The sequence below is a fragment of the Oculina patagonica genome, chromosome 13 (assembly GCF_052425735.1).
Source record: "Oculina patagonica isolate OP01 chromosome 13, crgOcupat, whole genome shotgun sequence".
Lineage (NCBI taxonomy): Eukaryota > Metazoa > Cnidaria > Anthozoa > Scleractinia > Oculinidae > Oculina > Oculina patagonica.
Window position 1 is genome coordinate 34759462 of NC_135770.1, and position 25297 is coordinate 34784758.

The following is a 25297-nucleotide window of genomic DNA, read 5'->3' on the forward strand; positions in this document are numbered from 1 at the left end:
AATGCAATGAATAAAAAAAATACTCATTATCTGATTGCCATACTCATTATAATCAGTGTCCCCTATAAACCTTCATCACTCTCCATTCTTGTCCCCAATGAAACGCAGAGGAAGGCAGGTACAACACACTAACCAGCAGATCACTTCGTCACACATGCGACAAAATCCTCTAGTGGTGATTTTAAGAGATGAACGACTTGCGTAAACGTGTACGCGAGTCGTTGTATAGCAAATGAGTTATAGCAAATTAGCTTTACCTGAGCTACACTTATAAATTCGAGGTAAAATAAAGGTGACGTGATGTGATGTTCATACATTGTCTCTTTATTATTTTTTTTTAATGCACGTAAAAATTTACGCGTCAGTGGAAATTCAGCATTACTTACCTAACAAGCCAACAACAGTTTCCCCTTGTTTGACCTCGAGAGATCCGCGCGCGATAAAGTAAAGCACATCCAAACTTTCTCCATGATGAATGATTCGATCGCCAGGTGCCACATGCGTGATCCAAAAGTTGCGCGCGATCGCCCGTTTGACACCTGTGTTGGCGTCACGAAACGCAGGATTGTTCTCGAGAATAATTCGGTTGAGATGGACACAGATGTCTGCTTGAAGATCTTTTGGACAGTATTTCAACACCTGCAGGGTAGTAAGAAGAAATGCTGTTAGTTTGTCACCCAGCGTCTTAGTTACAAACATGGCTACCAGCAGGTAACGCCAGGAAAGGTAAAGTCAATCCCAAATCCCGGGGGGGTACTCCCTATAATGGCCTATACGGGGAGGCTCCGCCCGAAAGGGGTACCTTTTTCAGGCTTCAGGTATATAAAAGGGTAGGGATTTCACAAGGTTAAGTATACGAAAGGGTATGGAAATCTGTCATTTGGCTATTTAAAAGGGCCTTTAATTAAAATATTTCGAACGGACGCAATTTACGATTGTATTATTTTAATTTATTAAGCGCTACATAAAAATGACAAGAAAACGTCCTATTTCAAGTCCACGCCAGTCTCTTAGGTATATGAAAGGGGTACCTTTTTCAGTTAAATGTATACGAAAGGGGTACAATTTCTGTGAAAAATGGTATATAAAAGGGTAAGGGGTTAGAACTTGGGGCGGAGCCTCCCCGTATAAAACTTTTTTGAGTAGCCCCCCCCCCCCCGGGTCCCAAATCTGGGTTTCACTAGAGCTTGATGGCTTATTGGTGTCGGTGCCTTTTAATTCAGTTTGGTTTGCTTTCTGTTGCTTAAGGTGATTAGGAGTACATGTATTGGTATCGGTTTTGGTATTACTCGCTTAAACTTCCAGTTGAAGTGAGGAACTGTGAGAGTGAAAGCCACTGAAGACCCAAACAGAATGCCTCGAAACAAAAATTGAACATAATGAAGATGAATTGTTCAACAATCACACGAGCATAGGACAAAAAAAATCTGAGTCCCCGACGGGAATCGAACCCATGGCCTCCCAGATACCATCTTTATTTTTTACTACACACTTGATGATTTCGAAATTGCTGATCCTAGCAGTATGCAGGACGCGTATCACATATGAACCAAGTAAATGATCCAGCTTACCATCAGTCTCAAGTAGCTCAGTTGGTTAGAGCGCCCAACCGTCGATTCCCGTTGGGGACTCAGATTTTTCTTTGTCCCATGCTCGTGTCATTGTTGAATAATTCATCTTCATTATTTATCACCGAGCTTAAAATTTACCATCTTTATTATTTACTAAAAATTGAACAATAGAATGTTCTTTTTTCTGTAAAAACATGTAAAAATGCTTTATGGATTGATAGCCGAGAACGTGACAAACGAGAAAAGAAATTTGAGAATTGGTTGTAATGTTGGACTATTTACCTGGCATTAGACGTGGATTACTATGAGGTGTTTACTAAAGGGTTATGAAACATATCAACACGCACCTCATCTGTATCAATTCCTTTGTTCATTGCCCACGTGGACATGAAGAAGTCAATGGTTCTTGTAGCGAGCGCAGTTGGTAGCTTGTACAGTTTACTGAACTGCTTCATGTTGTCGATGATTGAGTGATACTTGGCGGTATTCTTCTGTGCCTGATTAAGTATGGCGGAGACTTGGCCAAAAATCAGCGAGAACAGAATCGCTAAAGAGAAAACGTGTATCAGTGCCAGTTATCGTGAAAACGTGAAGTAATTCTGTACCGGCTGGTTTCTAGACTGCGAGCAATTCCTCATTTCTTGTCCCGTCGAGAGTTAAGCGAAAACAGGGATAAAACAGGGATAAAACAGGGATGGCCACGCTCATTTTTACTCGCGCTCTTTTTCGCTTCGCGTTCGACAGATCAAAAAAAGGAAGGTACCTCTTGTGTCTAGCCGGTTTCATTTTACTCGCAAATAAATGAAACTAAAGCCTGAACAACGACAAAACCATCAATATCACTAGTGCGGCAATAAACGTAAGCCACCCTCCCCTCCTTAAACAATATCCAGTATTAAAAATTATAAAAGATGACCTCATAGAAACAAGACATACCTTCCCCGAACCAGTCCTTTTACCCCTCCCCTGCCCTCCCAAGAATGGCAAAGACTTGTTCAAAAATAAACTTCATAAATTTCATAACTCAAAAACAACAAATTCGTGCGCATCTCCCCAACACTTCATTCTGATTAAATTTTCAAGAGACCCTAGAATTTCTTCACATACAGAGAGAGAGAGAGAGAGAGAGAGCGGGGGGGATAAGTGAACTTACCTCCCAGCAACATAGTGATGCAGCCAAACATCTTCTCAGCTGTTGTATTAGGCGCAATATTTCCAAACCCGATAGTCGTAAGGCTTGTAAGAGTGTAGTAAAGAGCCGACACGTACTTCGAAGCTATGGTAGGGCCAGTTTCCGGATCAACCTCATCAGTTCCGTTTATATACTTGTAAGGTCGTCCGACGGTACGCCCCAGGACCTGCAGCCAGCCGTGATGTTCATAATTGTCATATCCGGTCGCGATTAAGTAGAAAATACAAGCCATCCAATGAGCGACAAGACAGAACGACAGCATGAGAAGAAAGAATGTGGAAGCCCCGTACTCCAGGTATTTATCGATTTTCCTCGCCACTCTTCCCAGTCGTAATAGACGAAACACTTTTAGGAATCCCAGCAGAGTTGTGGCGTTCTAAAATATGAATTAGTAGAAACTCAGCTGTGTTCTATTGGAAATCCGCGAATCTGATTGGTTCTCCCACTGTTTTCTATTCGCCGATAGAAAACAGTCGCGCGCGCGTAGCTCTTTAAGCGGTAAATTTTCTTGATTTTTGTCTTCAAAGTGCACAATATTGTAGGTTTTGGACTGCAATCCTTTAGAGTTTCTACTAAAACAATTAGACTACTCGCCCTCGTTTTCTATAAGCGATAGTCAACTCGGCTGCGCCTCGTTGACTATTTGCTCATAGAAAACTCGGGCTCGTTGTCTAATTGTTAAATAGATAATAAATATAAAGCGTAAAACTATTCACAATGCAAGATAACTATGTCAGCACAGCTACATGTATGAGAGAAAATATGAGAAAATAGGCAATAATCAACGATAAAACGGATAAAGGATTTGATGAAGGCGACAAGGTCCAAAGTAATGTAAGTCACCTTAAAATTAAGGTTAGTTTTGAGATCAGTTTAGTTTAAGATCGACCGGCAGGCCATCCCTTACCCTAACAAGAAACTGTAACCTTAACACTTTAATCTAACTAAAACGGTTTAGCTAAAACTTATAATATAAAAGTATAGACTTTTTCAATATAGGGTAGTTTTAGAGTAGGGTAGGTTTTTAAGGATAAGATTAGTTTTTGGTTAGGGTTACACTGCCTGTTTTAGACAACAGCGCTATTTATACTAAAAGAAATAAGACGCGACTTGAATAAGACACGGCTAAAATAAGACGCGAACCGGGCGTATAAAGTCTATAAGTGGTAGGAAATCCCGCCTTCCGACTAGCGAACGTGGCCTATTTTAATTTGGGCCAGGGTTTTGAGTTGCTCGTGTAAACTGGTCATGGACTTGGCGACTAGATGATGCAGCTCTTATTCTCATCATTGTCAGCTTTACAATGTATAAAATAGGAGAAACTAGTAATTGGTTACTTAAAAGGGTAAAAAACACTTACCGTTTCCGAATCCTTGGTTATAAAAGCGAGCACTCCATAAGGCAGCGAAGAGACAAGATCCAAAAAGAACCAACTCCTGATGTAATTCCAGCGTATCATCTTTAGATCATCAATCACTTCACCGTCTTTACCGACATAGGTGGTATGAAAGTTCAACGCGATGTCAGCAAGGAACATCCAATCAACAAGAAGATCGAGGATTGACACGGCTGTGTGCTCGAACGCGAAGCAAACAAGAAAAGGTACTGAGATGGTCGTGTAGAGAGTAAGGAACAGAATCACCCAGTCCCAAGTGGTCTTGAAGCCGGTGTAATGCAGAATAACTCTGGGTGGGGTGTGAGGCACGTCTAGTTTGTAATCTGGTAATAATTCGTCATTCAAGGACATCAGCTGAAAATCAATGGTCGTAAAAATGGTTTAGTCAATTATCAACAAAAAAATATTTATAGAGCGGTTTTGAATTGAGTGTCGTAAAACCAAAACCAAAGTAATTACTGTAGCCAATCACAAAGGACACCGACAATCCAGTGAACCAATCAAACCTTGAAAGAAATATATGAAGCGCGGGAAAACGTGTGTGAGCGAGTCACGATTGATTTTGGTTTTACTTCTGTTTGAATAGGAAAGTGGCGTAAGAACCAATCACAAAGTGAAAACCACCACTATCACTTTTTGCTCTTAGCTTATTTTAGCGTTTAGATAAATAGAGCATTTGTATTTATACGTTGAGAGGCCCTCTGGGGAGCATATAATTAACTATGAATTTCTGTACTCAGCAAAAGATTTTACAGATCAAATTGGGGGAGGGGGGAGGGAGTGTGTTTTGCGCCATTTAGCAACCTGATTTTCCATGAATTATCTGCAAATTTTCCCGCGGATTCGACAGGCTTTTCCAGAGAAATATTTATATAAAATTGATTCTTCACAGCTACTCTGGCCCTTAAGGTTTTGTTTCTTCTTTCTAAGGGCACTTTCCATCAGTCAGAACTGGCCGGTCAGACCGGAATATCCGAAAACAGAATTCTGTTCAGAATTCAGAATTCTAGTCAGATTATATTTGTCCTGTCAAATCAGTTTATTCATAAATATTATACCCTGTTGTGTTGGATTTGTGGGAAAACCTCATGGAGAAGGCCCACTTCGAATTCAAAACCACCTGACTGGCCGACCAGTTCTGACTAAAGGAAAGCCTGAGCACCCTTAAACTGAAATAATCTTAATTGACATATAATATAATTTTATACTAAAATATTTTTAGCTGAAAATAATTCAAAAACTGATAAATTTAAAGAAACTTGGAGATTGGCGATGGATTTGTTTTGATATATAAAACACTGAATTTCGCGTCAATTTTACCCATTCTCAAAAAAGCGAATTCCTTTTTAAAATACTGTGGAAACTCATGTCAGTCGATTAGTCGCGCAAATCCCTCGGATCCAAACAAGATGATTAATATTTGACTCTTACGGCAACTGTTGCCACTGAGATACATGTTTTATCGACCTACTAACTATTAATGACAGTAAAAATTATAATTTGCAAAATTAGAGAAATTTTTCCCTCACTCAATTTTTATTTTTCGCTGTATCACGCCTCTAGTTGCTCGCTACTAGAACGATTTTGTGAGCGAAGATCAAACTAGCTTTTCTTAACATTAATACATTTTACTCTGTTACGAAAGTTTACAAACCAACAAATATTTTCTTCTGTGTAAGTATTCGTTGGTGTTTTTATTTTTATTTTTTAATTTTTTCTCTCTATTACTGACAACACATAAACAATCGAAGTCCGCCGTTTGATTCGCCGCTTTGCTTTGGAAACATTATCACAACGCGACATGCGTTAATAGAGTGTGTTTACGAGAAGCTAAGAAAACATTTAATAGTCTAAAGAGCAAAAATGATGGTTTTTACAATCATCTGTATACTAATTTACATCTAGGAACCCAGTTCAATAATTGTAACAGCTGCCCTTTGATTCTGCAGCTTGAAATGTCGATGACATCTAATTGCTAGAAGACGTGCTCAACATAAAATCATGAATTTACCTATTGCAATATGCTTCGTTATTGAACTAAAGATTTACTTGCAATTTATAATGGTCAACAATGATTGTGGTAGTCGAGAGACCAACTATAGCTTAAGGTAAAAAAATCGAGGGTTTTTATATAAACTCGGCCGTTTTTTACGAGAAAATATATCGACAGCTTTGCGAATTTTTTGGAAGTTTTAGTCGTCATGAGAAGATGATAATTATCAACTGGAATTTAGCGAGAAATTCTACGTTTTATAGCACATAAAGCGGCTAAAATACGCGACGAAAAATAATGAGACCGTCAAAATTTCGTTTCTACCTCTCCGTGTACAAAACTCAAACTTGTTTGCTGTTGTTTAGTTTCAACATTCATTGAAAGAAAGCTAAAAGCTCATAAATAAAATACTCACCCGTGGATTTTTCTGACTGTGGGAAGTTGTCGCATTTTCTTCGGGTTTTACACGAGACATATTTATATATTGTTATACACTAAAAATGAACGGCGGACTCTCACAACAAAATGATTCTGATTGCTGTTCCCGAGTTGTTTTGCAAGCTGGAAAAATAAACTGAATGCGACATTTGGGCTGACTTTGAAAACAATTAAAAATAATCCTTCGTCCAAACGTGATTGGGGAGCCCTGCTATCTTTTCTAATTACCAAATGGACGTCTCCTGCTTTGAAATTCAAAACTTTTCGCAACCAAACAAAGTGATTACAAAAAATTACTTATGTAAACACGAATACCTTTTAGTTTGGAAAACTGTAAACAATAGCCTGAACACCTATCTGAATTGCTTCAAATTTGGTCTCGTTGCGAAAGTCATTGCCACTGGCTTGGCGTAAAAGCAAAGTGGTTCAGCGAAAAAAAAACAGCTCTCCGGCGCTGAGGTTTTAACTTTTGCCTGACAATTTGCAGAGTTTTCACATAACCTATTAAAATAACCTTTTCTGGAGATAAGATATCTTAATAATTTAGAGTTTGCAAAAGGCAGGTGCAATTGCCGCAGAAAGGGTGTTACTTGACTCGGTTGTAGGAAAGAAGCACTTAAAAAGTTGAATAAAAATTGACAGGAAATCATATGTCCGGTCAAATCTTCCTTTTCCACTCCTGTAGTAAATGTTGTGATAAACTTTTAACGATTACAAACTTCAGTGGACCATTATAGTGGGTCTGTACGTGATAAACACTGATAACTAGCAAACGGCCTAAATTTCGGCCGACAAAATGTCAACCTGAAAGCTTGCAAACGATAAACATTCTAACTAAGAACAGACAGATGGCGTAAATTTTGTGTAAACATTAAGACACATTTACGCTACACTGGGTTTTTCGTACACGGCTCCTATAATTTGAAAATTTTCCGCCTCTGTTGTCTCCTCTAAGAAAATCTTGAGATATATATAGTGCACAAAACGCAAACCTGTTTCAGTGAAAGTGTTGCACTAACAATTTAATTTTCAACCGACATTTGTAGTGCATACTATAATTATTTATGGAAAACAACACTAGTTTTTGTACCATCGTTTCCATGGTGACGAGCAGATAATGGGGGAGTAAAGTGAGTGAGTGGTGGTGGGGGAGTTGGAGGGTGTCGTAAATCCTGCAGGGAACCATTAAAATGTAACAGACTTTCGCGCTCTGGGCGTGGCTCAACTGAGGATGCAACAAGACGCATTTACCGAATATTCACAGAAACCCGGGGCATTATTTGGCCCTCTGGTTAAAATAATTGGTACAGCTTGCTTAAATTATCCTTAAAGGTACCAAAATGGAACAAAAATGTGGATGTTTAAAAATAAACACCCTCAGCGGTATTAAAACACGCAAGTTATCCCCAGATAGGTACGACGAGCACCCCTGTCTTACCATATAGGGAGTTTTTCAAACACCAGTATATAACACTTGTTTAAATGTCTAGAGAACGACCTATTCCCATTTTATACTAGCTGTCCAAAATTGCTTTAAATTCAGTTCTTTGTTTTTCATACTTTTTAAACTATTGTTATAGTCAGTGTGTTCCTTTATCCTTCTTTCTTGGTGAAAGGAAACTTGATAAATTAAAATAACAAATAATTCTACTCACACTTGTGATTTGCTGGGCATTCCGTTGTGTTGTCGTTTTCTGTTTGAATGCGACAAGAACCGATTTGTGGCGTGTGAGAGTTTTATTCAGTCGCGCCCAACCTTTGGGTCCGCCATTGTCTGAAAGGCACATAAACAAACACCAGTGCGTGAGTCTATATCAGGATGCATAATCAACGTTATTTGACTAAATGGAGCTCATTGATTGGTTTATTTCTGTTTGTATATGATTTGATTACCAAAACTCGTGGAGTCACGTCCAAATTCTTCACATGATACCAACGGAGAAATAAATAACGTAGAAGTAAGCGTTCGTCTGCAGGTGTGATTTATCCCTTCGTGATCGATACGATTTCCAGATAGGCGCTAGTGACAGTTTTTAAATTATTTTACTTTTAACATGACTTATTTTTACGATTAGATAAACTCATGTTTTATCAATCAGGAGGCCTACTCTTCAAGCAGTTTACCACCCTACCCTCCAGCGTTATATTTTGTCAGGTAGCCTTAACAGTTCGCCAGTACGCATGTACTGCTCATGGGTGGAGAGAGGCACTATGAGAGCAACGAATCTTACCCCCGGGCATAATTCCACACTGGCAGGGCTCAAAAACTCCGGATCACCAGTTCGACACCCGACCATTAGGCCACCAAGAATTCCACAGTGACAACTCTATATTTTCCACTTAAAGCACTGCACCTCACTGTGCCTCACTGCCCGGTTCTTTGGTGCTGGATTCATAGTAACTGATCAAATTGCACGGCCTTGCGCTGGCGATGTTCATTTTTTTTCACGCACAACATGTTATTTTTAAAGAACACGCACTATGCAAAGACATAAGCCCTCCAGCCTTATCAATATCAAAAACTCACAGTCCTTTTTCAAAGAAGAGTTGCACGTTTCCAATAGTTTCCATGTTTGTTCTAGAAACACCGCATACAATTTTTAATAAGTACGGCTTTTTAAAACGCTATTAGTTAACCAAACAGATATATTTTATCAGATGAATGACCTGTTCTTGCTTATTGCTTATATTATCACGGATCAGCTAAGTAAGTATGAAGTGACAATATCCACGTACGTAGAGCTCGATTAAAGGAGTGTATAAACAAAAGTAAAGAGAAAGTAGCTTGGTATGTCTCTTGTCACCTTGATGTGTGAACAAAATGGAAAGGGAAAAATTTTAAAAATATACAAATTGCAGCTCTCGCTTCGGTGGCACTACGGTGGCTCTGATGCAAGTAAACAAAAATGAAATTTTGAATTCCCGTCTCAAGCTACGTTAATACACGTCACAAAGACGTCTTGTTAAGGTGGTTTAAAATAAATTCCACAGAAATAGGTTAACTTTGTTTTGGAGAATTATCTCATTGAATGGCACTTTTTGAAAATAACTTGCTAAACGTTGTCACGAGGTGTGCGAACTTGAAACTTTGACGCATTTGTTACGCACGGGCAATGCTTCGTTTAATCAGCAAACCGCTGTCCTGTTTGGCGTAAAAAGATAGTTGTGTAATAAGTAATGAGTGCAGTTACCTGTGCCAACAATGGGATCTTTGTATTCCGTGATGTCTTTTAATGTGACGAGAAACAACATCACTTCACCTTTCTCGTTCTTTATTGGTCCAAGATGGAATAGAACCCACATTGGTGTGCCTAAAGCGAAAAAATTAAAAGATTTTATACAACTAAAGATGCTTTATTCTCACTGTAAAACATTAGTGAGAGAGTGGCTCAAAAGATAAGAATATACTCATTACTCTATCGTAAATAGCTACTACAAATTAAAGTTATTAATTATATTTTTGCACGCAAGAGTTTTCCAAATCATTTCTTGAGATTGTTTTATTCCGTGGTTATTGCTTTTTACAATGCATAACATTAGGAAAAATGGAAATTATAGTCACCGTTTGCACTTACTGTCTTATAACACAATTTTCCTCTACGTTGTAAACCATTTTTAGCCACCACGTAAAAATAACTTTTGCACGCATTGCTTACCTCTGTTTAAATTCACAATTTTGCTTGAAAAAGAAAAATCTCGATGATTTGGTAAGTGCAGAATGCAATATGGAACAATTGAAAGTATGATGTTTTATATATGTTCGTGTTTATTTGCTTTATTTTACTTTCGGAAAAACTGTTCACAGCCTACTTGTATTCTTTACCAGGTGTTCCTTACGTTAATCTTTGCAAACGTAACACGACACTTTTGTTCGTTTGTAACAAAATACTTTTGTTTTCCTTGAAAATGCCGTAACATGAAACTCTTGTTTTTTGTTTGTTTTACGGCGACATCGATGACATTTGTTTAATTTAATTAAGTTACGGTTTAAACTGCACGAAAGACGATTCTCAAAAACTAAAGAACAAATCTAATCAAAAAACATCTTTTTCGAAAGGGTTTTTAAAACGCAGTACAGCTAGGATATCTGTTTCCTGGTTATGAGGAGTTTCACGCCGAAAATCCCGGGGCAAGTTTTTGCCTTCCTAATTACGAAAGCGCTATGAAAGTCTAAAAATCTAATTTAATTAATTTGCGGTTTTCACTTGGCGCCACGAAGTCTGCAGGAATCCTACCACAAGCACGCAATACAAGTGATGTTCATGAGAGTTCCAGCAAAAAACGTAGACTAAACTGCGCATGCGTTTGGCGTAAAGAACGTTGCCCTAGAACGTCGAGTAGTACCACAAGGAGAGCAAAGGGTTTTCTGAAACAAATATATACGTTTGAGATCTTCTTATGATAGTAACGTAGATGTGCTCCAGGTTTTACCTAGGGGTACGGTCAGGTGCTCCCCACTCCCACCCCCTCCACAAGGAATAATTAATTAATTGATATTAATTAATTAATTGGTGATTAAAAGTTTACACCATAGCGCCTTAGCGGTTTAGCAGACGACAACCCACCAAACCATCACAAAAGTGCATTCTGCACTAAAAATGGTCTTACCGTCTTTCTTATACGCAATGAACTCTTTCTGAATGGCAGTCTTAGCCTGCAAAGCATTATGGAGTTCTCTAACAGTCTCAGGGTCTGTCTGCTGACCAAACAGGAAACTGCAGTCGCAGTTTTTCTTCATCACTTCCGCTCGAGTGAAACCCGTGAACTTGCAAAACCCATCGCTTGAGTACACGATAGGGTTCTCAAGGATTTGAGCGTTTCCAAGTACGAATAACGAGTCTGCAATGAAAATATTTCGAGTTATGGTTGCCTATTACAACAAGAAGAAATATTAATATTTCGGCTGATCAGCCGGATTGTTGGGGGAATATAGGAGAAAAAGAAAAAAAAAACAGGTCGGACGTTTAAAAGATAATTATGTTGAAGACTCGTTCCCAGTCCCTGCCGTGGCTGCTTCAGCTAAATTTATTTCACTTGACGTTCTCTTGTTTTCGACACCTTACATTTTCTCTAAGGCCTCTTTTCAATTCCAGCAAACAGTTTTTTTTCGTCCAGTTATCAAGTTTATTTCCCTCTAACTGTGGAACTTGTATACTTATGTTTGTCGAATTAACGGTCAATCTTTTTTTTTTCATGTCCATTTACGTTGCCGCCGGACCTGGCCTGAATGGAAGTGAAGCGGAGGGACCTGGAACAGACCTCACTGTTTGGTAAATCATGTTGTGATGCTAACTAGTTGCATTTACATGATAAAGCAGAGAGGTGTATCAATGCAAGGTCACCCTCAGCCTCACTACCATTCAAAGGCCAGGTCCGGGGAACGTAAAATGGACAATTCTATCGGTCAGATACTTCTCGATTAAAAAAGGTTAATGTTATTGTGGTTGATGGTTGCCCTATCATACTGTAAGATTGACTGTCGTAGAAGTAGCAAGTTAGAGAGTTTGCAGAGTGTCGGTATTTCAGAATTGTTTGGCTTCAATAGTGGGCAACTTTTGACCCCATCCATTACGAATGGCACTCGCTGTTTGGAAGTAAGTCACAGTTAATTATACACTAGAACTTTCTTTATTTTATTTTATCTTCTGTATCATGACTTTTAAGAGAAAGAAAAGCAAAGGACCTTCTGGAAGAAAAAATATTTTATCAACCTTTCGTGCGTCTTTGTCACATTACTACTTAAACCACAATGTACCTCTTTTTATTAAGGCAGCTTGACCATTAACTTTTTAAGTTATTCATGTGTTGTATATGAATTATTCACAAAGTAAGTCTTTAATCCTGAACTATCCAATTTTTTGCGAGCAAAAAATGTTGACCATGAAACACTTCATTTTGATATGTTCGAACCAAAATTTTCCCTTTAGCTTTTACTGTTTGCGGTAAACAAATGTAGCCGACCAACGAGAGAGATTTGCAAGGAAAGTACAACAAACTTTCTTTCTAGAATGTTCTTTAATTTCACCAAATATTGTCCCCACGTCGGCTGTTTGTTAATTGGCTGACAAAAATAAACAGAAGTCGCCAGGTTAATCTACTGAAAACAGCCGGTGAATCTGGAGGTTGATTAAAGTTTTTTGTGATTATTGTAAGGACAGCTTAAGTCCTGTGAGAGACAATTGCTTCCCTTGTCGCGTAATAATTTCCTGCTAGCAAGAAAGGAAACTTTATGACAATATACAACAAACGTCAGAGATTCGACCCCACATGTGTTTACAGGAGTCATTTCAATTTCATCCATTGCAGCCAAATCTAATTACTCTTCTCCATGCAAACGAAAAATAGAGTTTGATTAAACTTTGTTTATCATACCTAGTCAATCAATTTTTCACGAATATAATATAGCAATCCTGCACAATAGCGCTAGACAAAGTGTCTCAGTTAAAATAAGAGTTTTTTCATTTTGTTTTGGCCGAAGAAAATAATAATAATCCGTTGTCAAAAACTGGGATAGACCATCGTTAGTAACTGTCCATTAATTTTCTGGAGGGGAGAAATGGCCTTAAAAGACAAAACAAAATACTTGCAAACACGATGTGTATATAAAAAATAGTTCGCATGTTCAAAAAAATGTTTCAGAGGTGCATAATTAAAACAAAAAGTTTGCAAAGGAATTTTTCATATCCCCTTCCAGTAAAATATGGTCCGTCCCCGTTAGACTATATTCTCTAAAAAATCTCTTTTCTAGTTTTAAGTCCTGCGCTAGACTCCTCATTTTTAATAAGCATTCCTCTCTATTATGTCTCCTACCTCCATTTTCAAAGAGAGTAAGCTTAGACAATTCTTTTGAAATGTCAGTTCTATGTTGTTGGAACACTTCTTTTACCACGTTTATTTTTTTTTCACTGTTACTCTCTTTGTGGAGATGTGATATGAAACCGAAATGAACATTTAACAACCTCGAACATTCATTTATATGTTTCTTGCTGTTTTAACATTAACCATTTAAAAATGGTTTGAAATAAGCTTTCCTCTCTAATTAGCTTCTTCTCCATTGAGCACCACCCCCTCAAATACAACTTTTTGAAAAGAATGCCTATAGGGGGCATAACAGAGCTATTTTTTTACGGTTAATATTTTGATCTGAATTCGCACTCACATTAAAATAAAAGTGACTCTGGTTAGTGACTTATCAACCCAAACTCTAAATATCAGTTCCAATTGCTGACTACCATAATTTTCAGGCTGTTAATGTCAGTCCTTAAAATTCTGTGTTACAACTAGAACAATATCTCTTAGTTGATTTATTTCTTTATTCCCATAGCCATGTCTGCTTGAAAGTGTATTGACATAGTAAGGAGAAATTAAAGATTGATTGCTCTTGGGAAACACGTTGTAAAGGCAAACATTTCCCTATTTACCCGCGCGAGAAATATATGTTTCAAATTTTTGAAACGTTTCAGAAATAATTTCCGAGAAGGAAGACTGCTCCCGAAACAAATGTTTCCGGCATGGCTAAATGGAGAAACATATTTTTCCGACACATATTTCCGCAACAATGTTTCCTTGTTACGTAATAACAGGCTAAATATATATGTCGATTCAGCAAATAACTGAGGACTTCGGCGGCAAATCCTCGAAAATGTTCGGAAATGAGTTCGCAAAATTTGATAGACCTTTGGAAATGCTAAAATGATTTCCGAGTAATCTTTGGAAACATTCAATCTTAGTCATCAATTTACTAAACATTTACATATTTGTCGAAAGGCTAATAAGGTTATTCCAGGATTTTGTTATTTTCTATTGGAAAAATTTCACTTTGAATTGACATTTTTCGCATATAACTCGCCTAAAGACTCATTTTACACCAGATTATAATAATTTTTCGTGAAATATTCGCCTGTATTCTAGAAACCACAAACTAAATTGGTTGATCTTTCCATCTTTGTTTGTCCACGGTGTTCTTTGATCTTCTCCTCAGCGTAAATTTTAAGAAAAATCAAATTTAGCCTGGTAAAAGTACGTCACACAGTAACTGTGGTAAATATTAGAGCAACACGTTAAATATTGAATGAGATATTTCCTGCTAAAAAAACGTCAAATTTACCGGCGCCAGTGTCGGACTGGATGGCGATGGTATCCACTCTGCCTGCAACTTTTGTAAACGTTGCAGCTTTTGGGTGTATCATGTGAATCAGATTTTTAAACATATTCTTTCAAACTTGGTTTTTTATTAAAAAAGGAATTTAGCATTCTACTTCTTATTTCATATCTGTTTCTATAAAATGGGGTGCATTTTAATATTTGTGATATAGAGAGTGACGTCAACAGAGTAGTCCTGTAAACACAGAACCTTAAGGCGGGAAAGCACTTTCAAGTCACAGGCATTAAGCTAGAAACAGTTTTACAAGAGCGATATATATTTTTTCCCAATGAACCCACATATTATTTCAACGCACGTTAGAAGTTTTGTTTTTCGACAATTAAACCAGGCTTTTTTCAGTCATTTTAGCGGCATCAGCCATAAAGCCAGCTTTACGTCCAAACATATTGTCCTTTTCGGACGGCGTTTGCCCCACGAAATCAACCCGAAATTGTAAATACATTAGATCGGATTGCCTTAGTCAATAAAGGTAAAATGAATAAGTCGGGATCCAGTCTAATGGCAATGCCCGTTTGTAAGCAGCATCAGTCATAACCCAGAATCGCCTCATCGAATATGAAAATTAAATATACATATTCATTTTCTTCTTTTAGAAATGTTAATATTCCACAATGCAAAAGAATACGTTAGGCTCTCTTAAAAATGAAAATAAAAAAACATTTATATTAATACGTTTGGAGAACGTTGTCAGCAAAAATGATTGCGTGCATGAAAGTATATTTGTAAATTTTTTCGATCTGAAGCGAGTTTTACATATAAGGTTTTTTTCTGAATTTGGTCGGCGATTCGCAGAAAGAAGCTGAAGAATAAATATACACTGTTCACTGAATTTGACTTTGTAGAAATGGAGAGATAATTTGAGAAAAAGCGCTCTGAGGAGAGAGAGAATATCGCTGAACCATTTCCCAAAGTTAGAAAACCACCAGAGGTTTTCCAAGTTATGAAATGATTTTCGTGATATGCAGAAGCAAATTTCTTTTGAAGCCGGACAAGCTGCTCTCTCGGAGTCCTTTATGGCTTTGTAGGTTTGTTTTGTTTTATCTATTTTTGTTCTTTTTAGATAGCATATCAACATGAGACAATCGGGCAATCAGGCAAAAAGTTTTAATTTGCTATCGCACTATAAATGACAGACAAGTGAAATTTTAAAACCTTTTTTCGTTTTAGAATAAAACAAGCTCCCTCGAAAGGTCAATATGCCAAAGATGAAGTTTTTACTAAAAGCGCGGATTAAAGTGACACTGTGTTTTTTAAAGTCAGTCTCTACTAAAATTTATGAAAATAATTTTCTTGTTTACGGTAAACTACTATTTAGCATTTTTCACGACACAACAATACTTACGCAGCCCGTTCGAGCGGCGGACAACATTTTCCAAAAAAGTGTTCTGAGGCACTACAAGGCCTCTTCGTCCAACTGGCATATCGTCCCTGAAAAATACATGAATACAGCAAATGAGCGATGTCTCGGATATTTTTAGTATAAATGAAGGGCTTTTGACAAGTAGCTATTATTATTGTAAACTCACAAATGCATATGAATATTCTAACGCAAATATTGCCATCTAAAGTGTAGATTTTAAACTCCTGTAGGTTTGATGTCTGTATGTTGACATATGATCCACTGGGGGCCTGCACCTGTTTGTCAAAGCAATATACATGTCCGTGTCAAGTTAATATTGAGTTTTGAAGACTGCCGGGGAAAACGGCGGAAAACGCATCGTATGACTCTAAACGAATTGGATTAAAATCAGTGAAGTTCCTTTAGTTAGTGCTGGGGGATAGCTATCGACAGTATCCAAAATTTACAACCTTAAGTTTCACGCGAAAGTTAAGGCGACACCAGGTTTTGCGGGTTTAGCGATTGCACTGACAAGAACATGAACTAAAACTCGGTTTTGTCAAATACAAACTACTCCTGGCGATTTCCCACGGTTACGATGATTCAAGCGACGAAGTAAATATTAAAAATGAAGTAAAGCAACTAGGAATAAATTCTTACATTTTAAGCGGCTTGATTAGGAGGTTTGAAGAACGGCAATTTTAGCACGCGCGGCTTGTTGCGAAGCTTTTGCACCTCTTAATTTTTGACTATTTACTTTAGATTATCTACATCAGGCGAAATTACCATAACAACTGTCTATCCACCACTCAGATCTTCGCGTTTGACGAAAATGACAGTTGGTTATCGTAGCGCCGCCGGGCGAACGTATATCAATAAGGTCTCCACAAAGACGTTAACGTAAACACATGAAAAATTCAACAGTGTATTTCGATGTGAAGACACGATATCATTATCTTACACTATAAGTTTGTACAAATGAAGAAATAGCAGACAAAAGCGAAACGAAATGAAAAATTGGTTTCTTTAGAAAACGCTTTTCAGACAAGTTTACACCTGCCAAACACTTGGACTGACTAGCAATTGTGGAAAGTCTTCAACAATACCAACGGGCCGGAAATTGTTTAAACACTCACAATTGAAGCAATAATCGTTTACCACCGGTGGAAAATGACCTTGTACAACGAAAAACAAGAATATAGGTTATCTGGCTTGTTTTACAGGAAGTTCGAGCTAATAGATATCTTGCCATGCGCACAAATATATTCGCATCATCGGGGGTCTAACAAACTGAGCAGAAAGATTAGATTTCGCACTATGTGGTACACAATGACTGTTATAGTTACGAAAAATAATTACTTCCCTAGTTAGATCATTAAATGAAAAGTGTTGCCATTTCATCACCTTATCGAAGTAATTTTATGGAAAAGTCAAACGTTAGATCTAATTGAAGATTCAGTAAAAGTTTACACTCTAAATTGCTCCCTTTCTTTCTGTGAGTTGTTAAAACATATCTCGGTATATCTGGGAATTGTTTCAAAAGAAAAAAATGACTGCTAGTCATCTACTTATCTTGTGTAAAGGCACTGCTAATCGCCTACGATTTCCCCTTTTCGCTTTAGTTTAATTTTACACAACACAACATAAAAACTATCAATGAAAGTAAATTGTGGATAGCGATTTCCCAGAGTTTTGTAAATTCGCGACCGAAAAAAAAAACAAAGAGAAATGATTCATTGTTTCATTGCTTAATTTATTTTCATCATCCTGAAGTTAATTATTGTATGCCTCCAGTGGTAGGCCGACGTAAAATGATTAGCTCTCACAATTGTGGAATTTTATCACGTAAACAACGTTTAGCTAAAAACAATTTTCGACAGGCTAAATGGCTCTTAAAAATGTTTAAGCCTTTTGCGGTGCATTGGGCTTTCATTTTGAAATAAACTCAGGTTGACTTATTAGCAACGCAGTATTTTTGGATCCTCGCTCGCTAAAGGGCGAGACCTTTAATTGTCTTTAGAATTTTTAGCCCGAGCGACCACATTTGGTTACGAACAAAGGGCCACAAGAAAAGAAACAATGTTGTAATATACTACGGACGTTGACAAGACTTTGACAAAAATACATTCATTCTTGGTGTTGATAACTTCAAGAATCACATGCCTGGTGCATGGTTAGAACGACCAATACCTTTAATAAAAGTTTTCCCCACAAATTCCATTAGTAAACGCGACATGTTTTGATAATGATCTACTTCTTTCGGTCCATAAAATTGGAACGTTGATTTTACAACGACGAGAAAGTAAAATCAGGAAAACAGCACACTTGTTCTAAAATTGAAGGGGAACTGTTCAACAACCGATTAACTAATTTTTTAGGAATTGAAATACATTTTCGTCAAATTGCCGCGTTTTAGTTATTTGCAAATTTTCAAGGTCTGCTTTAAGAATTAAAACATGGTTTTCTGTATATGACCGATGCACGAATTTGACGCCTGAAATGATGTAAACGCAAGAACTTCATTAAAACTACTCTGATTGAACTATCTGTCTGAAACTATATATCATAATCCTTCATTTCTGGATTCTTCAAAATACGAAGCTTTCTTACTAAATGTTTGATATTTACGTAAACTTATCACACTTTGTTAGAGTACACAAGATAAGAAATGAATTATTGAACCCGAAGTTAGGCAGAAGGAAACTTTCGAATACGATATTCATCAACTAAACCAAATTTTTTTCCCTTTTTTTTAAGGGTCATTTTTAATGTTATTATGGTTTTATTTGTTTTGTTTTATAAATATGTGCTTTTGGAGCCTAATACACTGAACGGGCTGCAATATAAGTTAACCTTTTACAATGCAAAACGCGTGGACTCGCGAATTACTCTTGTGTCGCCACGAGTCTTGAAGGACCTAGAAGAACGGTTTGTTGATGGTAAAAGCTAACAAACGGATCACAAAACAGTGCACACATATATCTAGTCACCGTTTTATATAAGGAAGTTGAGTCTGAGATCTAAGAGCCTTAGAGCGTCCCCATAGTTAAAACTGGGTTAACAGAATTTCAATTTCTTCCATACTCAGTATGAATTAACCTTTATTCGCATTATTCTGTTCGATTTTGAATCACTTTACTGACTTTAGGCTTACATCTTCTTAACGCTAAGGCCTCTATCAACCAGCCCTTAAAAAAACCTGCATTGGATATATATTTATATATATTCACTGTTCATCGCGCCGAAGCTAGTTCGACTGAGAAAAATTTGAAATTTGCTTGCTCCTTACTGGATTACTCACAGAGGACCCAATCAGCTACCACTGTTCTGTGTGTTTTATTCAGTTTTTTTTTTACGAGTAAAAGTTAATGGTCCTGGAAGTAGCAAATGAGAAAGGGTGGGGGTGGGGAATGGACGGAGAAAGGTTGGGAGGGAAAAGGAGGATTGGAGGGAAAGAGGGGGTAAGAGGGAGAGGGAGGAGGGAGGGAGGGAGGGAGGGTTGGATGGACTTCGCGCCCAATTTACGATTGCCATATGGGGGGAGAACTTAATTGCTTAATATTCTTAATTAGGTCGAAACATGATAGCAAAGGATAACCTGTCATCGAAGACTTCATCTCTTGTTTTTTTTTTTTTTGCTTTCCTTTTCACAGCCCAGGAGGCAAACAGATACTGCTTACAGTCTGGCCCCAAAAATGATCGACTTGATTCGCAATATCCTATTGAGCACTAAGCCGCATAAATGAACCACTTGCACAGGAAAACAAATTTATATCATGGAAGTATATGAATAAGATGACATTTTACTCTTGCGCCACAAAATTAAAAATTAAATGTAAAGAGACAATAGACCTAGGAAAAATAAAAAAAAGGAAATTGAAAGAGCTGAGACACGTTTATATATTTGTCAGTTGGTGGTACAGTCATTAAGCCCATGGAAGTGATCCTCACGTTCCAACTAAAACATTATGTAGAGCGTACAGCGGCAAATTGGAAACAGAACAAAACAAACCTACCCTGTGTAGAATTAGCGCCCTCCCCCAGAAAGTCAAAGCGCCACAAGTTTTTGCATTTCTAGCGTCCGTTGAACTCGGCTTCAGTTTTCAGAAAAATAATTCTGTGTTCTTGCTTCGCTGGTTTCCGCACGCGACCATTAACACGTATTGAAAGGTATACGAGTTCGGAACAGGTGGCAAGTATCCTATAACTGAAAGGTAGTTCCTATCTTCTGGGGAAACTAATATTAAGCAGAGATCCAATTGGCAACCTCTACCCTGACGTCATAGCTATTGCAACTGTCCGCTTGCTAAATAACGGTCAACCAATAAAAACATAATAATGAATCCTGCAGGTGCCTTAATTTTCTTTGCACGTATCTCAGTCAGTTCGTGTCAATTTAGAACGTTTAATTACCCGCAAGAATAAAACGACAGCTAAATTTGTAAATTTAATTTGTAAAAATGATGTTGCAATGTTCGGCACGGGAAGTTTTCTTTTGTAAGGTCATGCATTTCGGCGACAACGCACATTACACTGTTGTAATAAATTTTTAAACTATAAGAGCGACAAATTTCGTCAAAGAATATCAAATGTGCTTTACGTGGATAAAAAGATAAAAAGTAAAAACGTTAACAATATATACAAAATTTTGAAAACGATGGTAACTATGAGGAATAAATACAAGTTACGGAAAAGCACGTCTAAAACGACATTTCTTAGTAGCACGTTTAAAGATGAGCCTAGATTATTCAAGGCTTCTCGAGGAAGACTGTCTTAAAATGTTTAGACGTGGGGGAGGCGAATGCCCTGCCTTCAAGGGTGGTTTAACGTTTTCCATGTGGGATATTCAGCTTAAGGTTTTAATCTGAACCTTAGTTTTTTTTAATAAGTGAAGCTTTGTAACTTAAAAATTAACAGTTTTTGTCAGGTGGTACAGCATAAAATCTTAAAGGTTCTGAAAAGTCTGAATTTATTTTAAACTGAGAATAAATGAAGAAGAGAAAAAAGGCTGAAAAGATTTCTGCTGAAAAAGGTGAAACATGACGATGTACTTGAGACGAAAATACGTCTTCGAGATAAACGTTGGCCATTCTCTAACACAATCTGCTTTTTCCTTCCTGAAACGTTTAACAACATATGACAGGAAACTCGCGCGCCAGTTTCAACAAAACAAATATAATGAATTAAAATTTCTTAGCGTTAACTTTTGCCAAAACCTAATAAAATTATCTATTTCATAATCAATTATGTCTTTGTGTTCATGCTGATAAATTGAACCAGGGCGATAAGAGCATTTCTGTTCAACCTTCACTAAGGCGTCAGAATCATAAATTCACAAATTTGAACATTTGCCAAAAAAATTCTCGTACAAATATAGCATGGTTAATAACGGTGAAAATTTTACAAAAATTGTACTGAAGTTTTTGCCTTTACTGATATCGGTGGACAATGAACGACCATGAAGGTTACGTAATAATAAAAATTTTTACTGCAGATGAGATAGAAATCATAAGTATTCTGAAATTGACTAAATTGATCTAACCAGTACGAGAAATGTTGCCATTTCACCGTTATATTTTTAGTTAATTACCTTAAACTTGCCCAATTTCACCTTCACAGAATTCCTGTTCAATGCTTTGTGTCAGGACATTCGCTTTTCTTTGAATCAATTTTTTTACAGCCCTGAACGAATGCTGAAAAAATATGATACTTCTGAGTAAAAGCACCACTTCTCAGTTTTTCCACGTGATATGTTAGACTTCTACGTCATAAAATAACAGGTGGATTATTATGTGATGGCGCCTTTTAAAGAATATCTCCTAGAATTTCGTCGAAAATAAAATGCAATTTATGCATCTTTGCAGAATCGTATGGATTGCAAAGTATTTCTGTTTGACAGAGCTGTAAATTAACAATGTTTAGCAGTTATGGCCGTAATTTCTGACCCAATGATTTTCCTTAAAGCATTGAGTTCGCCATGGCCACCAGCAAAGGAATTGACAGAATGACACTGACACTTAGCGACACACATTTTGCAAATAACGCGTTAAAGTGATCACGTTTCGTAACACTCTAAGGCATCGCGTAGCAGATGAACAAACTTAACGCAAGCAGGCTTCAAAATGCCCGACGCGTTGGTGGACAATCTGCATGAACGTTTGAAAACCTCGTGAGAAAAGTCTTTAAGTATAGTAAACTGACCAATCATTTTAAACAAAAAAATGAAATTTTTGTTCTATTTTTAATTTAAGTGGCAAGCCCCCTTAAAGAAATTTCACACCAAGCAAGTGTCACAGTCGGTCGACCGCATATACCTCAAGTTCAATGATATACAGAGGCAATTTAAACGTCTTTATTGAATTCGCCCACGGAAGGCGTCACAAAGTGTCTCATTGACCAATCACTTCCTTACAAGAATGTGGCAGTATAAAAGTATTTACTTAGTTCTTTTAATTACGTCTTGAATGAATTCAGCAAAACCTTTCGTTTAAAAAGGAATTCGAAATTATGATAACAAGGGACTTGTAAATTATCTCCTGAAGGTATCTCGGTTTTCCTTACGTACTGACATCTGAAATGTTAATCAAATTTACTCGGCGTCAAAGAAGCCACTGTAGATTAGCTCGACATATAAAAGAAATATAGGACATTTATTTCAAGAAAGACTGGATATAAATGATTTTATGTAGCTAGCGACATAATCCTCTCCCAACTTCCAGTTGGGGGAACTTCCTGCCACCTGGTATGACACTTCATGAGTTTTTACATGAAGGTGAGGCGAGCCCACAATCAATCCTCTTTTATCATATTCTCACATAGCGGATTCGATTTTCCCCACCCTCCACGCTCCGTTTTCTATTATAGTTTATACTAAGCATCGGGCGGGTACTCCCTCACCTTTGCTGGTATAATACCTTGTATGTTTTTCTAAAGTAATCTTTTGTGAAATAAACGGCCACACCTGTGGCCAAAATAGCCAAAAATGGGAATGTTTTGCTTTTGTCCCAGCAAACAGAGCTCAGCAAAAGTCTTGACACACACATACCTTACCAATATGTTCTATACGAGAAGGAGCAAGAACATAAAGTACAATGAAAAGCGAGTGCTGCTTGTTTAACAGATGATCGCTCAATTGAATTTCAACATATTGAGAGATAAAGCTGTGGCGCAGAAATATTCACCTCTGAGTTTTACCACAAACTAGGGATGGTCCTTTCCCTCTCTCCTCCGCGAGGTTCCCGATGGGGTGGTCGTGAATGGGGAAGGTGAGTGCAGGCGACTGAGATCGAGATCCACTTCGCGGGGACCCCAGAGGTCTTTCCGCACATCCATCGTCTGACAGAGCAGCCCTCGCCGACTTGGAGCGATCAGCGGAAGTGACTGTAGGGACCGCGTCGAAGTGATACGTCCCTGAATGTGGGGTGTTGGAGGTGGGGAGCCAGCGACCCCCGAGGAGAGATGACTTGGTGGTTTCGAGCGATACAGATGTGAGTGAGAGCACCACAGGGAGAGGAGGAGAGGGGCAGATGTTCGTACGGGGATGTGAACCGTCGAATGCTGAGAATTGGTGCGTATACTCCACATTGTTTAGGAAGTATTCGAGGCTCGTCATGAACTGTTGTGTTGTTGTTCGCCACACCAGGGTTGTGCTACCTACTTCCACGCCGTCACCTGAATGAGTGTTGACTCTGTTGTCGTGATCGCGTGAACCGACAACATGAATTAGAGTATACTGACATGGTTACACCACCCCGGTGAGGAACACAGAAGGACCTCCCCCGGATGGCGGCAATTGGGTGTGACATCTGGCAGAGGCTCCCGCGGTCGCCCTCGCCGATTCGCCAGCACTCTTTCGTACAGCGGACTCTCCCCACCGAAAACCCTCTGAGGAGCCTCTGCGGAGGAGAGAGCCTTTCTACGGTAAGGTGCCCGGTTTTATCGTGAAGTGATATTGGGACTTATAAAAATCTAATCCACCAATTTAACAAAGGTATCACCGTATTCGAAAAGCGCCGTGGCGCACCGCGCCTCAAGTGCAGCGCTACGGGGGCGGCGCTTACGAGTAAATACGGTATATGATTGTACACGGAAAAAGTCCTGCGAATTTAGCATGGGAGAATTTTGGAAACCAAAACTGAGTCAACAAAATTTGCCAACCGAAAGACGTTTTGGAAATTGTTCTGTGTGAAATGCAAAACAAAACTAGAATTATAGAACTCTGCCAATTCGTACCACGATTAAATCGAAACAATTTGCTTGCATGTCCACCATGATTGCTCGAATAACTTCCGGTCTCACTGCTCATGCTCAAACAGTTGCTCCCAGGGCTTCCCGTTTCTCGACCGCTGGTCAGGAGGAACACAAGCTCTGGTAATGAGTTTGTTGTGGGAATAAAATGTTTTGCCCAAGAACACAACACAATAAAAGGAGTGTAGTAATTCGTGCTGTCTCATCCAAGACTAAATATCAATCCCATTACTGTTTAATAGGGCTGTCCACAAGTTGCTCGATTTTTAAGAAAGTTACTCCAAAAAGTTTCTTTTTTCATTAAAAAAAGCTGCTCAAAAGTTGCATTTTATTAAGACAATTTCTCCAAATATGAATTTCAAGAAAAACACGACTCTTTAGTTTAACAAGCGTAAGCGTAGTTTCCTCCTTTTATAATTTCGTTTCGTTTTTACCTCGATTGGTGTGGCGTGAGATGTTCGATACGTGCTGGGCATTCATTTGTTATGTAATGTTCTTAATTTGTTATGTAACGTTTAATATGAAATGGTAACACGTTTTGAAAAAAATGTTAGAATGATCTGCTATCAAACTGCAATTGTCCCGGGAGATGTTGACGCATTCGTTTTTTTTTTTTTTTTTTGAGTGGCATGTTCATCTCTCACAGCGAAAAGTATTCCCTTGAGAGTTTACAACACTGACTAGTTGGTGAAAGGAGCGAATTAAGCCTCATCACTGTTCTTCTTTTTTACTTAACAAGCAATTCTCCCAATAGTCGAAAAAAGAAAACGTTCTAGATAATAGTTAAGCATTTTGGTCTTATACTCTCTTGGTGATCGCTTATATTTGTACTCGTTATTTGTATTTTGACTTGCCCTTCGGGCTCGCCAAATACTGCAAGACTCGTAAAAACAAATACAACACAGCAAAATGTCTAATACGATAAATCTAGTTGATGTTTTATTTTTATTTAAAAAA

At 37.9% G+C, this 25297-nt stretch overlaps 1 protein-coding gene across 12 annotated transcripts in view; it reads right to left on the reverse strand.

Moving 5' to 3' along the window:
- LOC144635168 (voltage-gated delayed rectifier potassium channel KCNH5-like) overlaps nucleotides 1–25297 on the reverse strand; it is a 44185-nt gene that overhangs the window by 2192 nt on the left and 16696 nt on the right. For 7 of the 12 annotated variants that reach the window (XM_078494237.1, XM_078494239.1, XM_078494238.1 and 4 more), the window contains 9 exons: nucleotides 16097–16182; nucleotides 11199–11429; nucleotides 9782–9901; nucleotides 9118–9168; nucleotides 8246–8364; nucleotides 4124–4513; nucleotides 2725–3139; nucleotides 1919–2118; nucleotides 387–639 (listed from right to left, as the gene is read on the reverse strand). In XM_078494237.1, coding sequence (XP_078350363.1) covers nucleotides 387–639; nucleotides 1919–2118; nucleotides 2725–3139; nucleotides 4124–4513; nucleotides 8246–8364; nucleotides 9118–9168; nucleotides 9782–9901; nucleotides 11199–11429; nucleotides 16097–16175 — 1858 coding nt within the window. In that variant the 5' untranslated portion in view covers nucleotides 16176–16182. Of the gene's footprint in view, nucleotides 1–386; nucleotides 640–1918; nucleotides 2119–2724; nucleotides 3140–4123; nucleotides 4514–8245; nucleotides 8365–9117; nucleotides 9169–9781; nucleotides 9902–11198; nucleotides 11430–16096; nucleotides 16183–16280; nucleotides 16390–16753; nucleotides 16845–20109; nucleotides 20242–21683; nucleotides 21826–25297 lie in introns of those variants that run through there. The other 5 variants (XM_078494242.1, XM_078494243.1, XM_078494233.1 and 2 more) reach the window with 5 other exon arrangements.